Source organism: Macaca thibetana, chromosome 5 (genome assembly GCF_024542745.1).
Source record: "Macaca thibetana thibetana isolate TM-01 chromosome 5, ASM2454274v1, whole genome shotgun sequence".
NCBI lineage: Eukaryota > Metazoa > Chordata > Mammalia > Primates > Cercopithecidae > Macaca > Macaca thibetana.
In genome coordinates, this window is record NC_065582.1 from 128843440 (window position 1) to 128855478 (window position 12039).

The following is a 12039-nucleotide window of genomic DNA, read 5'->3' on the forward strand; positions in this document are numbered from 1 at the left end:
TTACCAGCTGTGTGGCCTTGAACAAGTTAAATAACCTCTATCCTCCTCACTTTCCTCATCAGTAAATGGGGATAATAATAATACCTCTCTCAGCGGGTTGTTGCAAGTAGTAATTGAATAGTGAAACACTTAAATGGTGTCTGGCACAGAGAAAGAGCTGACATTATTATTAGTTTTCAGCAGGCATTATTTTCTTCTTGCTGTGGATAACTGAGACACAGAAGGTCAAGTGACTTGCCTGATGCCGAATTTTATGTCAGATCCTCCTGCCTCCTTGTCCAGTGTTCATCCTGCTGCAGGCAGGAAGTGGGGAAGGGTCCAGCAGGACCTTTCTGCAGAGGATGAGGTGGGAGGAAGGGTCTGCGAAGCTATGTTTGGAGGAAGAACTCTTATAAATAGCATCTCACACAGGGTGAGCTAACAGTTTATGCCAGATGAGAAGTGGATAAATGATTTTACAAATTAAGTAGCTCCTGAGAGACTAGTGTGTTATTTAAAACAAAACACACCTCTTCTCCCTCCCCCGGTGAGTTATTCTGGTAGAAATTGGTAGGTTTTTTGGAAGAGATCTGCCTGGCAAAGAAATGGCTATTTAGTACAGCCAGCTTTCTCTTGCTGCTGTCAGTTTCTCAAATCCCTCTTAATTGCATTTTTAAATTCAAATTCTCATATTTTAAGGGGCTTGTTAGGGTTTTAAAAAAATTTGAAATGCCATCTACCTGAGGAACATTCAGCCAGGAGTGACTGATGTGACCACTCAGTAATTCTGGCCTTAGCATCTATGGCTGAGCTGTGAGATGTCACATTATAGTCCAGCAAATATTAATAACTTTCCAAAATCAGAATGCCACAAAATGTATATTGGTTCTTTCCACAGAAGCCTCCCTGCGTCACTTCTATACATTTTCATCTCATTCTGTTCTTTCTTGTACCGTGAAGCCTGGGGTACACACATGCTCCTGTGACAGATTTATTTATGGTTCTGCCCAGCACTGATGTCTCTGAAAACCAAAACAGGGTCTGGGAAGGAAAGATGAGGTAGGTTGGACAGCTGTGTCTGAAGCCTGATTGCAGTTCAGCTGGGTCAAGTTATTTTGATCCTTCCAGTCCACTGAGCCATGCTCACCTCAGGGCCACCCTGCAGTGTTGCTGATCTGCTTAAGTGCCCGCGAGAGCTTTTGAGCTGAGTTCAGCAGCAAATTTGAAAGGAAGAGTTCTCTCCTCTCATCACTCACCCCCACATATAAGAGCAAACTACTTATCCTTGGTTTCTGTCCATTTGCAAATTGATAAGCATCACACACATCCTTTAAAATAGCAGCCTCTGGCTGGGCGCGGTGGCTTACACCTGTAATCCCAGCACTTTGGGAGGCCAAGGCAGGTGAATAACCTGAGGTCAGGAGTTCAAGACTAGCCTGACCAACATAGTGAAACCCCATCTCCACTAAAAGTACAAAATTAGCTGGGCATGGTGGCGGGTGCCAGTAATCCCAGCTACTCGGGAGGCTGAGGCAGGAGAATCACTTGCACCCGGGAGGCGAAGGTTGCAGTGAGCCAAGATCGCGCCATTGCACTCCGGCCTGGACAACAAGAGCGAAACTCCATCTCAAAAAAACAAAACAAAACAAAACAAAAACAGCCTCTGAGAGCCACAGGAGGAGTTTTAAATACAATGAGGTCACATGAAATAATAATTTAATAAGTGTTTTAGTTCCTTCCAGAAATGACAACACATAATACTAGTTTCCAAAAAAGTCATTAATAGAAATAATGAAAAACAGGCTGAAAAAAAGCACCTTGTTTCTTTCCACTATTTAGTTTTTAAAAAGCATTTTCTAGACATTCTAGAAATTCTGCTTCTCAGGACATGAGGTTGAAATGGACGCCTGAAATTTGAATGAGCAGAAGGCCTTTTCCTGAGGGTGGAGTGATAAGAATGTTTTGCCGTGATAACTATCTCTTTCAATTTGGTATAACCCGGTTGTCTTTAAGTGTCTTCCAGTAACATCTAGAGCAACAAGCCTAGGAAATGTACCCTACAAGTTAAAAATTCCTGGGCTGACTTCACGTAGATGACATTCTCTCTCATCTATCTGAAAAACAGGAATGATGACATTTGACTTGTCTTAACCCAGTCCAGCAGGAATGCTGGGAGGTACAACAGCATGCAGTGTTTATTTTTCCTGTTGCTTTGCATTTCAGTATCCTTGCCATCTTCTCTATATGAGCTGATATCACAGTGAAAGATCATCACACCCTGCCAGGCATTTTGCTGGAGGTACATAACATGTTACCTTGCAGGTAAATTTCATAGCTTCCAGCCGGAATTGCTTTTTTGGAAAATGAAATTTTTCCAGGAGAAGATAAGAAAACTTAAATAATTAATATTAAGCAATTTTAACAGCTTGAGGAAAACCAAAGATTATAACCTGTGGGCTGGGCGCGGTGGCTCAAGCCTGTAATCCCAGCACTTTGGGAGGCCGAGGCGGGCGGATCACGAGGTCAGGAGATCGAGACCATCCTGGCTGACACGGTGAAACCCCGTCTCTACTAAGAAATACAAAAAATAGCCGGGCGAGGTGGCGGGCGCCTGTAGTCCCAGCTACTGGGGAGGCTGAGGCAGGAGAATTGCGTGAACCCGGGAGGCGGAGCCTGCAGTGAGCTGAGATCCGGCCACTGCACCCCAGCCTGGGCAGCAGAGCGAGACTCCGTCTCAAAAAAAAAAAAAAAAAAAAAAAAAAAAAAAAAAAGATTATAACCTGTGATGAGATGGTGCAGCAGATATGGATTGATTGATTGATTGATTGATTTAGAGACAGAGTCTCGTTCTGTCACCCAGGCTGGAGTGCAGTGGTGCGATCTAGGCTCACTGCAAACTCCACCTCTTGGGTTCAAGCGATTCTCCTGCGTTAGCCTTCTAGTAGCTGGGATTACAGATGCCCACCATCACAACCAGCTAATTTTTGTATTTTTTTCAGTGGAGATGGGGTTTCACCATGTTGGCCAGGTTGGTCTCAAACTCCTGACCTCAGGTGATCCGCCCACCTCAGCCTCCCAAAGTGTTGGGATTACAGGCGTGAGCCACTGCGCCTGGCCTGGATGTGAATTTTTTAGCCACCTGCAGCCTCTAGGATTAGGCAGATTGAGAAAACAAGATGTCACCATTAAAGCCAGAACTTAGACATTTCAAGGACATTATGAACCTCACTCACTTGTGAAGTACCTCTGATGCTCCAACTCCAAGATGGGCAGATTGTGGAGAAATAAATATTTCCCTAGTCATTGTGATTACATTCCTCATGGACCTTCTCTGGTGCTGATATTGAAATAATACACAAGTTGTCAGTACCCTTCAATTCTGTTGGTCAAAAATAGGTTTTTCCTGTTTCATTTATTTTTCCTTTAAAATGAACATATACGTCCAACATAGAAGTCGTAACCTTTATGTTTAACCAAGTTTCCAGTTGAAGCCAGTTTGGGGCGTGTGTGTATATATACACACACTGATTTTATATATATATATATATATATATATATAGAGAGAGAGAGAGAGAGAGAGAGAGAGAGAGAGAGAATGCGTGTGTGTGTGCAGTTGAGCTGGGACCTTTTTAGTGGTAAAAAAAAAAAGTAAGTTTTAACTAAAAAACATTGTTTTCTTTCCATCTAGCTATTTTAGGCTAAGAGAAAAATGAGACACTAATTACAAAAACCGTGTAGTTTAATTTCTGTTTTGCAAAAGAAGCAGTAGACACTTAATATAAATGAATTCAAACTAGAAGCCACTAAGACATTTACTTCCTTCCTTCAGTTAAATATATTGGGTATTTGCCTCACTGTTTTATAAGTATGAAAATATGTGTCAAATTAAGGTGTCGAATTGCACAGCTCTGGTAACTGGAGACAGGGGAGGTAGAACAAGGAGTTGACTTTCTGATAAAGGTCTTGGTGTCAATTTCTAATAATTATACATGGGTGGCCCCTAAAGTGAGGCTGACTTGAGTTCACAGCAGCCCTACCTGATGGTACGTGTGCACCATTAGGCCATCTTAGTTTCCTCCCTTGTTATAGGTAGATAAAACAGTATCTACTGTAAGATTGCTGGGAAGACTAAGTAACATAATCAATGTAGAGTTTCTCCATATGTATGGCACATATCAACTGCTCTACAAATGGTAGCTATAGTTAATATTCAACTCAACTCTAAGACCTTGGGCGAATCCCTTAATTCCTCTGACCCTTGGCCTCTGTATTTGTAAAATAAGAGTACTGTTTACTCTACCTGCCTACTTACCCATGGTATTGTCATGAGGATCAAATGAGAACATGTCTTAAAAGGACTTTTAAAAATGAGTAGTTGGCCAGGCACGGTGGCTTACACCTATAATCCCAGCACTTTGAGAAGCCAAGGTGGGTATATCACTTGAGGTCAGGAGTTCAAGACCAGCCTGGCCAACATTATGAAACCCGTCTCTACTAAAAACACACACATTAGCCAGGCATGGTGATGGGCGCCTGTAATCCCAGCTATTTGGGAGGCTGAGGTAGGAGAATTGCTTGAACCCAGGAGGCAGGGGTTGCAGTGAGCCAAGATTACACCATTGCACTCCAGTCTGGGTGACAAGAGCAAAATTCCATCTCAAAAAAAAAAAAAAAAATAGTTAAAATAGTTAAGAAACCAGTTAGAAGGCAAAGCTGTACATAGCATGACACAATGGAGAACATTACAAGGTTGTGTGTTGGCATATGAGGTTTAGAGAAAAGCAATGGTAGACCCTTAGGGAAAGAAGGCTATTATAGCATAATATTGGGGGACACTCCATATAGAGGAGGGGGAGGGTATTCAGCTGAGCCTTGAAGATGACAGAAGGCGGCTGGGGCAGGTGACTCCTGCTTCCACTGGCACCTCCTGTTGGCTGATCTTTGCGGTCTCATCTGTCATTTCAGGCTGAGCTCATTGGAAGCCTCACCCACAAGCTGGAGACCCTCCAGGAGGCGAAGGGGAGCCTGCTGATGGACATCAAGCTCAACAACGCTCTGGGAGAAGAGGTGGAGGCTCTGATCAGCGAGCTCTGCAAGCCCAATGAGTTTGACAAGTATAGGATGTTCATAGGGGATTTGGACAAGGTGGTCAACCTGCTGCTCTCCCTCTCAGGGCGTCTAGCCCGTGTTGAGAATGTCCTTAGCGGCCTTGGTGAAGATGCCAGTAATGAAGAAAGGGTAGGTGGCCTCGTGATGCAGTTCAATAGGTTCTCCCTCAGAGCCCACATACATAGAGAGGTGCCATTAGACGCCATCCTTTCTCTCAGGAGGATTTGTGGCAATATGTTTGGGGCAGGGAGAGAATACATATATAGGTAACCAAGAAACAGAGAAGGCATTTTCTGTGTCAAGATATAATGCTGGCTGGGTGTGGTGGCTCATACCTGTAATTCCAGCATTTTGGGAGCCCAAGGCAGCCCTAGCCAAGATGGTGAACCAACATGGTGAAACCCCATCTCTACTAAAAATACAAAAATTAGCCAGGCACCGTGGTGCATGCTTGTCATCCCAGCTACTCGGGAGGCTGAGGCAGGAGAATCACTTGAACCTGGGAGGCAGAGGTTGCAGTGAGCCGAGATTGCACCACTGCACTCCAGCCTGGGCGACCACCTCAAAAAAAAAAAAAAAAAAAAAAAAAAAAAAAGATGTAATGCTGACACTTAAGGTTCACGGAATTCTTGGGAAAGTGAAAACCACAGGCACCAGAGTTTCTTTCCTCCCAACTGTCTTCCTTCCTTTCTTTCAAAAAAAGATAAAAACATGATAAGTACATTGAAACAGGGAGGGGGCAGGAACACAGGCTCAAGGCTCCAGGGTATCTTACAGGAGGGGCCACAGGCACTCAATGAGGATGCACCGGGGTGTCTCCACTGCACCCCCTCCTTGAAGGGAGGGTACAGGGGGACAGGTAACAGTGCTGACCCTGCTGGAGACAGTTCACCAAGACCTTCCACCTGTCAGGCACTGCAAGCTTATGTGCAGTCTCATGGAATCCTCACAACAGCCCAGTGGGGGAGCTAGGATAGGAGTCCTACTGCAGACCCCAAGTTGTATCACTACATTGAACAGAATTCCAGAGCTACAGAGCATTCTTCGTCTACTCATCTGTACAGCAAATAGTTAGTGGAGGTCTTGTGTGCGTCACTTAGTGGACTAGGCACAACTGGGATACATTTGTGAGCAAAGCAGACAGATCCTACCTTCCTGATACTGAACAACAAACAGTAGACACAATTGTTTTATATATATGTGCACAGTGTGTGTGTGTGTACATACATGCTAGAAGATGGAAAGTACTCCAGCCATGAAAAGGGGCTCCTTTTCTTGTCTATGCTACCATCTTTTTCTTTTTTTTTTGTTTTTGAGACGGAGTCTCACTCTGTCACCCAGGCTTGAGTGCAGTGGCGCAGTCTAAGCTCACTACAACTTCTGGCTCCCGGGTTCATGCCATTATCATGCCTCAGCCTCCTAGGCTCACACCACCACGCCCAGCTAATTTTTGTATTTTTAGTAGAGACGGGGTTTTCCATATTGGCCAGGCTGGTCTTGAGCTCCTGACCTCAGGTGATCCACCCGCCTTGGCCTCACAAAGTGCTGGGATTGCAGGCATCAGCCACCGCGTCCAGCCTACCATACCATCTTTCTTTTTCATTGCTCTCATGGATTCTCCAATAATTTCTAATATATTGCATTAAAAGGAAAGATGTCCTTTTTCAAATAGATTTTAAAAGGATTAGAAAAAGTCTGGATCCTAATCATTTAGGAAAGTGACTCAGCATTTAGGAACTCTGCAGCACCACTCTCAGCATCTACCTCATGTCAATGTGCTGAGTCAGCTTCCTTATCTAGAAATTGTCTGATACTACCTAACTCAGAAGTGTGTCCTTTCCTCCTTTCTTCCACTCGACAAACAGCTAACAGTAGCCTGTCAAATATGAGGTGCTGTGTCTGCTGGGGACAAATGCTAAGACACCGGCCCTGCTCTCCAGGAACTCACAAGTTATGGAGGAAAGCAGCATGCAGGAGCAATTGTGTGCTGGTGCGGAGCATAGTGAGAAACAGCCACCAAACGCTTCTTAGTTGGGGGAGTGTAAGGCAGGAAGGACTTCACACAGTGGCACATGAATACAGTTTAGAAGAACATCTTAATTCTAAGAGGACTGAGAGGTGAAGGGCCTCACCATTTAGAAGAAATACCATGGATAAAGTCGAGAAAGAGATGCCATATTTAAGAATTGATTGGCATGTGGTTTGGTATGTCTAGAGCATACAGTGATTGCTTCGTTGGTTTGTTTTTAAAAATAGTGAGCTAAGGCTGGGCGCAGTGGCTCACACCTGTAATCCCAGCACTTTGGGAGGCCAAGGCGGGCAGATCACGAGGTCAGGAGTTTGAGACCAGCCTGGCCAACATGGCAAAACCCCGTCTGTACTAAAAATACAAAAATTAGCCGGGTGTGATAGCGCGTGCCTGTAATCCCAGCTACTTAGGAGGCTGAGGCAGGATAATTGCTTGAACCTGGGAAGTGGAGGTTGCAGTGAGCCAAAATCACACCACTGCACTCCAGCCTGGATGACAGAGCAAGACGGTCTCCGGAAAAAAAAAAAAAAAAAAAAAAAAAAAGTGAGCTATAGGAATATTAGAAACTGACAGAAAGTACATGGCCCCATCAAAAGGGATAAAGAAGCAAGTTCAAAGAAGGTATGGGAAGGATTAAGGGGGAAACCAGGAAAGGGTAATGAGGGCTCCTCCCCTTGTCTCTCACCCAGAGCTAGCATCAGCAGCAAAGCCATTATCGGCCTCTTTCTGAAGGAGCAAGGGGAAGGGAGCCCTGATCAGAACCATAGCTGTAGCTGCCCTACAGCACTGAGGCCCTGGTGGAAGAATGCAGCTGCCACTAACTCAAAGCCTGGCACAGAGGCAGCCAGGGATACATGCCACAATTTCTTTTTGCACTCTCCAGTCTTTTCCATCACTCCCCGTGGTCAAATCCAGACAGCATGGGAGCCCAGTGGATGCAACCCCTAGAGTTCAGATTCCCTCAGCACAGGGCAGAGGAGAGTGGACCTGGAGAGGCAGACACAATATCCAGCACAGAAAATCATCACAAAGACCTTACTGCAGTCATACCCTAGACTTTAGACTTCAGCCTGTAGGTCGGGAAGAGTCATGAACTAACTTCGTGACTTAGTCAGCCTGGGGAGGGGCAAGATTGATGTTAAAATAACAGTTGGGAGGCTCATTGTAATAGTCTAGACAAGGAGGTTTTATGCTATTGATGTAGACAATTGTCCTGGGGATAGAGAAGAGGGAATAAATTAGAGAATGAATTTGGATTAGCAAGGGGTATGTTAGATGAGGGGAAGGGTAGAGCAGAAAATAATTCCAAGTTGCCTATTGGGCCACCTGGATGAATGCTCTAGATATCTGAGATAAGAAAGACTAGAGAAGTTTCTAGTTAGGGCAAGATAAATTGTTCTAGAACTGAATTAAATTCAACACTTACATGCACGCCTCCATTCTTAAATACAAGTAAGTTTGCTCACTTGATTTTATTCTCAGCTTGGTCGCTGTTGGTATATAGCAGTGCTACTTATTTGTGTACGTTGATTTTGTATCCTGAGACTTTACTGAATTCATTTATTAGATGTAGGAGCTTTTTGGATGGTCTTTAGGGTTTTCTAGGTATAGGATCCTATCATTGGCAAACAGCAACAGTTTGACTTCCTCTTTACCAATTTGGATGCCATTTCTTTCTCTTGCCTGACTGCTCTGGCTAGAACTTTTAGTACAATGTTGAATAGCAGTGGTGAAAGTGAGCATCCTTGTCTTGTTCCAGTTCTCAGGGGGAATGCTTTCAACTTTTCCTTGTTCGGTATAATGTTGGCTGTGGGTTTGTCTCCTCAATTACTTTGCCTAAAATGTCTGAATGGTTAAATATAAATTTTTTTTAATTTAAAAATGATATTATGTGTCAGCATGTTGGACAGAGAACCACATTAAAGATAACGTATGCTACAATATCACAGAGAAGCATAAGAAACTCTTAGAGTATGACATTGCCATCATTGTTCAACAGAATTTCTCTCATTTTAGATTCAGAGGCCTGCAAAAGAGAACTGAAAAAATAGAAACTGACTTCTTTAGAGATGGGAAATATGATGATCTCATTGTTATTATGAATTAGGGAGAGGTTCTCAAACTTTAGCCCCAAAAGAATCATCTGGAAGCCTTGTTAAAACAGGTTACTGGGCCTCACCTCCAGAGTTTTTTATTCAGGAGGTGGAAGAGGGCCTGAATCCTTGCATTTCTAACAATTTCCCAGGTGATGCCACTGCTGCTGGTCCAGCAACCACACCTTGAGAACCACCATATTAGTGTATATACTCAAGGTACCGTGATTTTTTTGGGGTTTTTTTTGGTTTTTTTTGAGACAGAGTCTCACTCTGTCACCCAGGCTGGAGTGCAGTGGCATAATCTCGGCTCACTGCAACCTCCGCCTCCTGGGTTCAAGCAATTCTCATGCCTCAGCCTCTCAAGTAGCTGGTACTACAGGCATGCACCACCATGCCTGGCTGATTTTTGTATTTTTAGTAGAGACGGGGTTTCACCTTGTTGGCCAGGCTGGTTTTGAACTCCTGGCCTCAAGTGATTCACCCGTCCCAGCCTCCCAAAGTGCTGTAATTTCAGGCGTGAACCACCATGCCCAGCTGATTATTGGTTTTAAAGTCAAGAATCCGAAAGCAATTTTATCCCCAATTTAATGTAACACCTCTCAAACTGAAGCTACCCTATGATGTTATAAACTAGAGAATGCTGTAATATGTAATATAAGGATAATAAGCTGATTTTCAAAAAGTTAGCCTCCTTACTTAGGAGTGACAATAGGGTTAGAGCTTAGATATTTCCCAGTTCTGTCAGAGGTGTCCTTGCAGGGAGTCTGGCTCTTTTCTCCTTTTCCCTGGCCCTCATTGATCTGTCCGATTTTCCCTGGCAGAGTTCTCTCTACGAGAAAAGGAAGATCCTGGCTGGTCAGCATGAGGACGCCCGGGAGCTGAAGGAGAACCTGGATCGCAGGGAGCGGATAGTGCTGGGCATCCTGGCCAATTACCTTTCAGAGGAGCAGCTCCAGGACTACCAGCACTTCGTGAAAATGAAGTCCACACTCCTCATTGAGCAGCGGAAACTGGACGACAAGATCAAGCTGGGTCAGGAGCAAGTCCAGTGTCTGCTGGAGAGCCTGCCCTCAGATTTCATTCCCAAGGCTGGGGCCCTGGCTCTGCCCCCAAACCTCACGAGTGAGCCCACTCCTGCTGGAGGCTGTACTTTCAGTGGTGTTTTCCCAACATTAACCTCTCCACTTTAACCTCTTCTAAAATACCCAACCAAAAGATCACTGTTTCTCTCAACACTATTTAATCTGAAAAATGTTTCAGTACAAACCACTGTTTGAACTATCTGGGTTACTGGTGTTTGTTCTGGATGAAAGGAAAAAAATTCTCTCCAGGAGGAAGCCTTTTTCCTTCTTGCCCTTCCTGATTGATCTTCTGAGAGCTCGAATGCTGCTGGACACGTACCCCTTTCTATTATTACTTTGTAGTAGAAAGAAAGTTAATGAAACTGAGAACTGATTGGAGGGTGTTTGATCATTTAGTTTTTAACAGGCTGAGGCAACATGGATCAGTGTGTGTCCCCCTCAGGAATGTATCCACAGTGGCCTTCCTTGCTGGTGGGCAGTGTATCCTGATGGCAGGGTACAAGTACCATTAATGAAGGGTCTGCAACATAAAGCCTTAAAAAGACACACACTAAGAAAACTGTAAAACCTTGAACATTGTTATTTATATTTTTTAAAATGGAAAAGATCATTATGTTTGTTGTGCTAACCACTTATTTGATTCTGTTTTGTGGTGGACGTAGACGATTACGTTTGAGCTTTGTATTTTGTGAAAACCTTAATGAAATGAATTCCAAAGATAGTCACGTTGAGCGTGAAGACTTTTTCTTAACATTCCTGTCTTATTTTTACAAACACAAGCAGGCATTCTGCACTTCCACTGGACCGAGTATGGGGGAGTCCTGTTCCCCTGCTCTTTTCCTGTATCACACCTTCCCCAGGAGGAAGGCCTCATGCACTGCGGTTATTGCATCATTTCCTAGTGCTTCATGTCATTATCACTGGTGGGGAAACAAAGCTAAATTTTATTAAGAAAGACAACAACTCTCAGACCTATATCATAGGAGGAGGACATCCAGAATCCAACAAAATTCAAAACGGAACCCACGCTGTTCTCCTGAACAAGATTTGGGCTAAACACAGCCTGTTTATTGAGACTGTTTTAATGATGCTTTAAAAAAAAAAAGTTTTCTAAAATGTCAAACCTGTCAACCACACTTTGATTAAGAACTCCCTCCTTAACCTCTGAAGACTGACTTTGCTTTATGGTGTTTCAATAATAACATTTCAGAGATTACTCTGTAACTCCAGTTGTAAGCCTATAGAAACGAAGTGGAAGGCTGAGGAGTTATGGGCTGGCAGCCAGGCTATGTTTACAGCTACTGGAGATAGCAGTAGCCTAATACTTTGAGCAGATGGTACATCCTAGGCTGTGCTGTAGGTAGATTTGTTATTTCACGTTTGATCTGTGGCTGGTGGCCACCTTTGTTGATTTGGGCTTACGAGTTTCATAGTAGCCAGTGTTAGAAAATTGGGGGAGTAAAATTTTGCAGTAAAAAAAAATGACAAGGGAACCAAATGTCCCTTCTCCCCTTAGTACATTTTAATTACTTAATGAAGTTTTATCTCCTAGGTAAGAATATCAAAATTATAGTTTGGGTCTCCAGTAGAGATGTGTTTTGATTAACTTATAAACAACTGGCCACCCAGAAGTTTCCTTTGCATAGTCATCCAAAGCTATGGCTTTGTTCTTTGGAGCTTATATACTGTGTGACTCCATTGATACAAATAAGACAGCACCTTGGTTTCCCAGGGGTGTTTTCAT

At 43.7% G+C, this 12039-nt stretch overlaps 1 protein-coding gene across 11 annotated transcripts in view; it reads left to right on the forward strand.

Annotated features, from left to right (window-relative positions):
• Positions 1–11016, forward strand: part of SHROOM3 (shroom family member 3) — a 350091-nt gene extending 339075 nt beyond the window's left edge. For all 11 annotated transcript variants that reach the window (XM_050790811.1, XM_050790812.1, XM_050790813.1 and 8 more), the window contains 2 exons: positions 4945–5217; positions 10035–11016. In XM_050790811.1, the coding sequence (XP_050646768.1) occupies positions 4945–5217; positions 10035–10403 (642 nt within the window). In that variant the 3' untranslated portion in view covers positions 10404–11016. The remainder of the gene's footprint in view (positions 1–4944; positions 5218–10034) is intronic.
• Positions 11017–12039: the final 1023 nt, after the last annotated feature.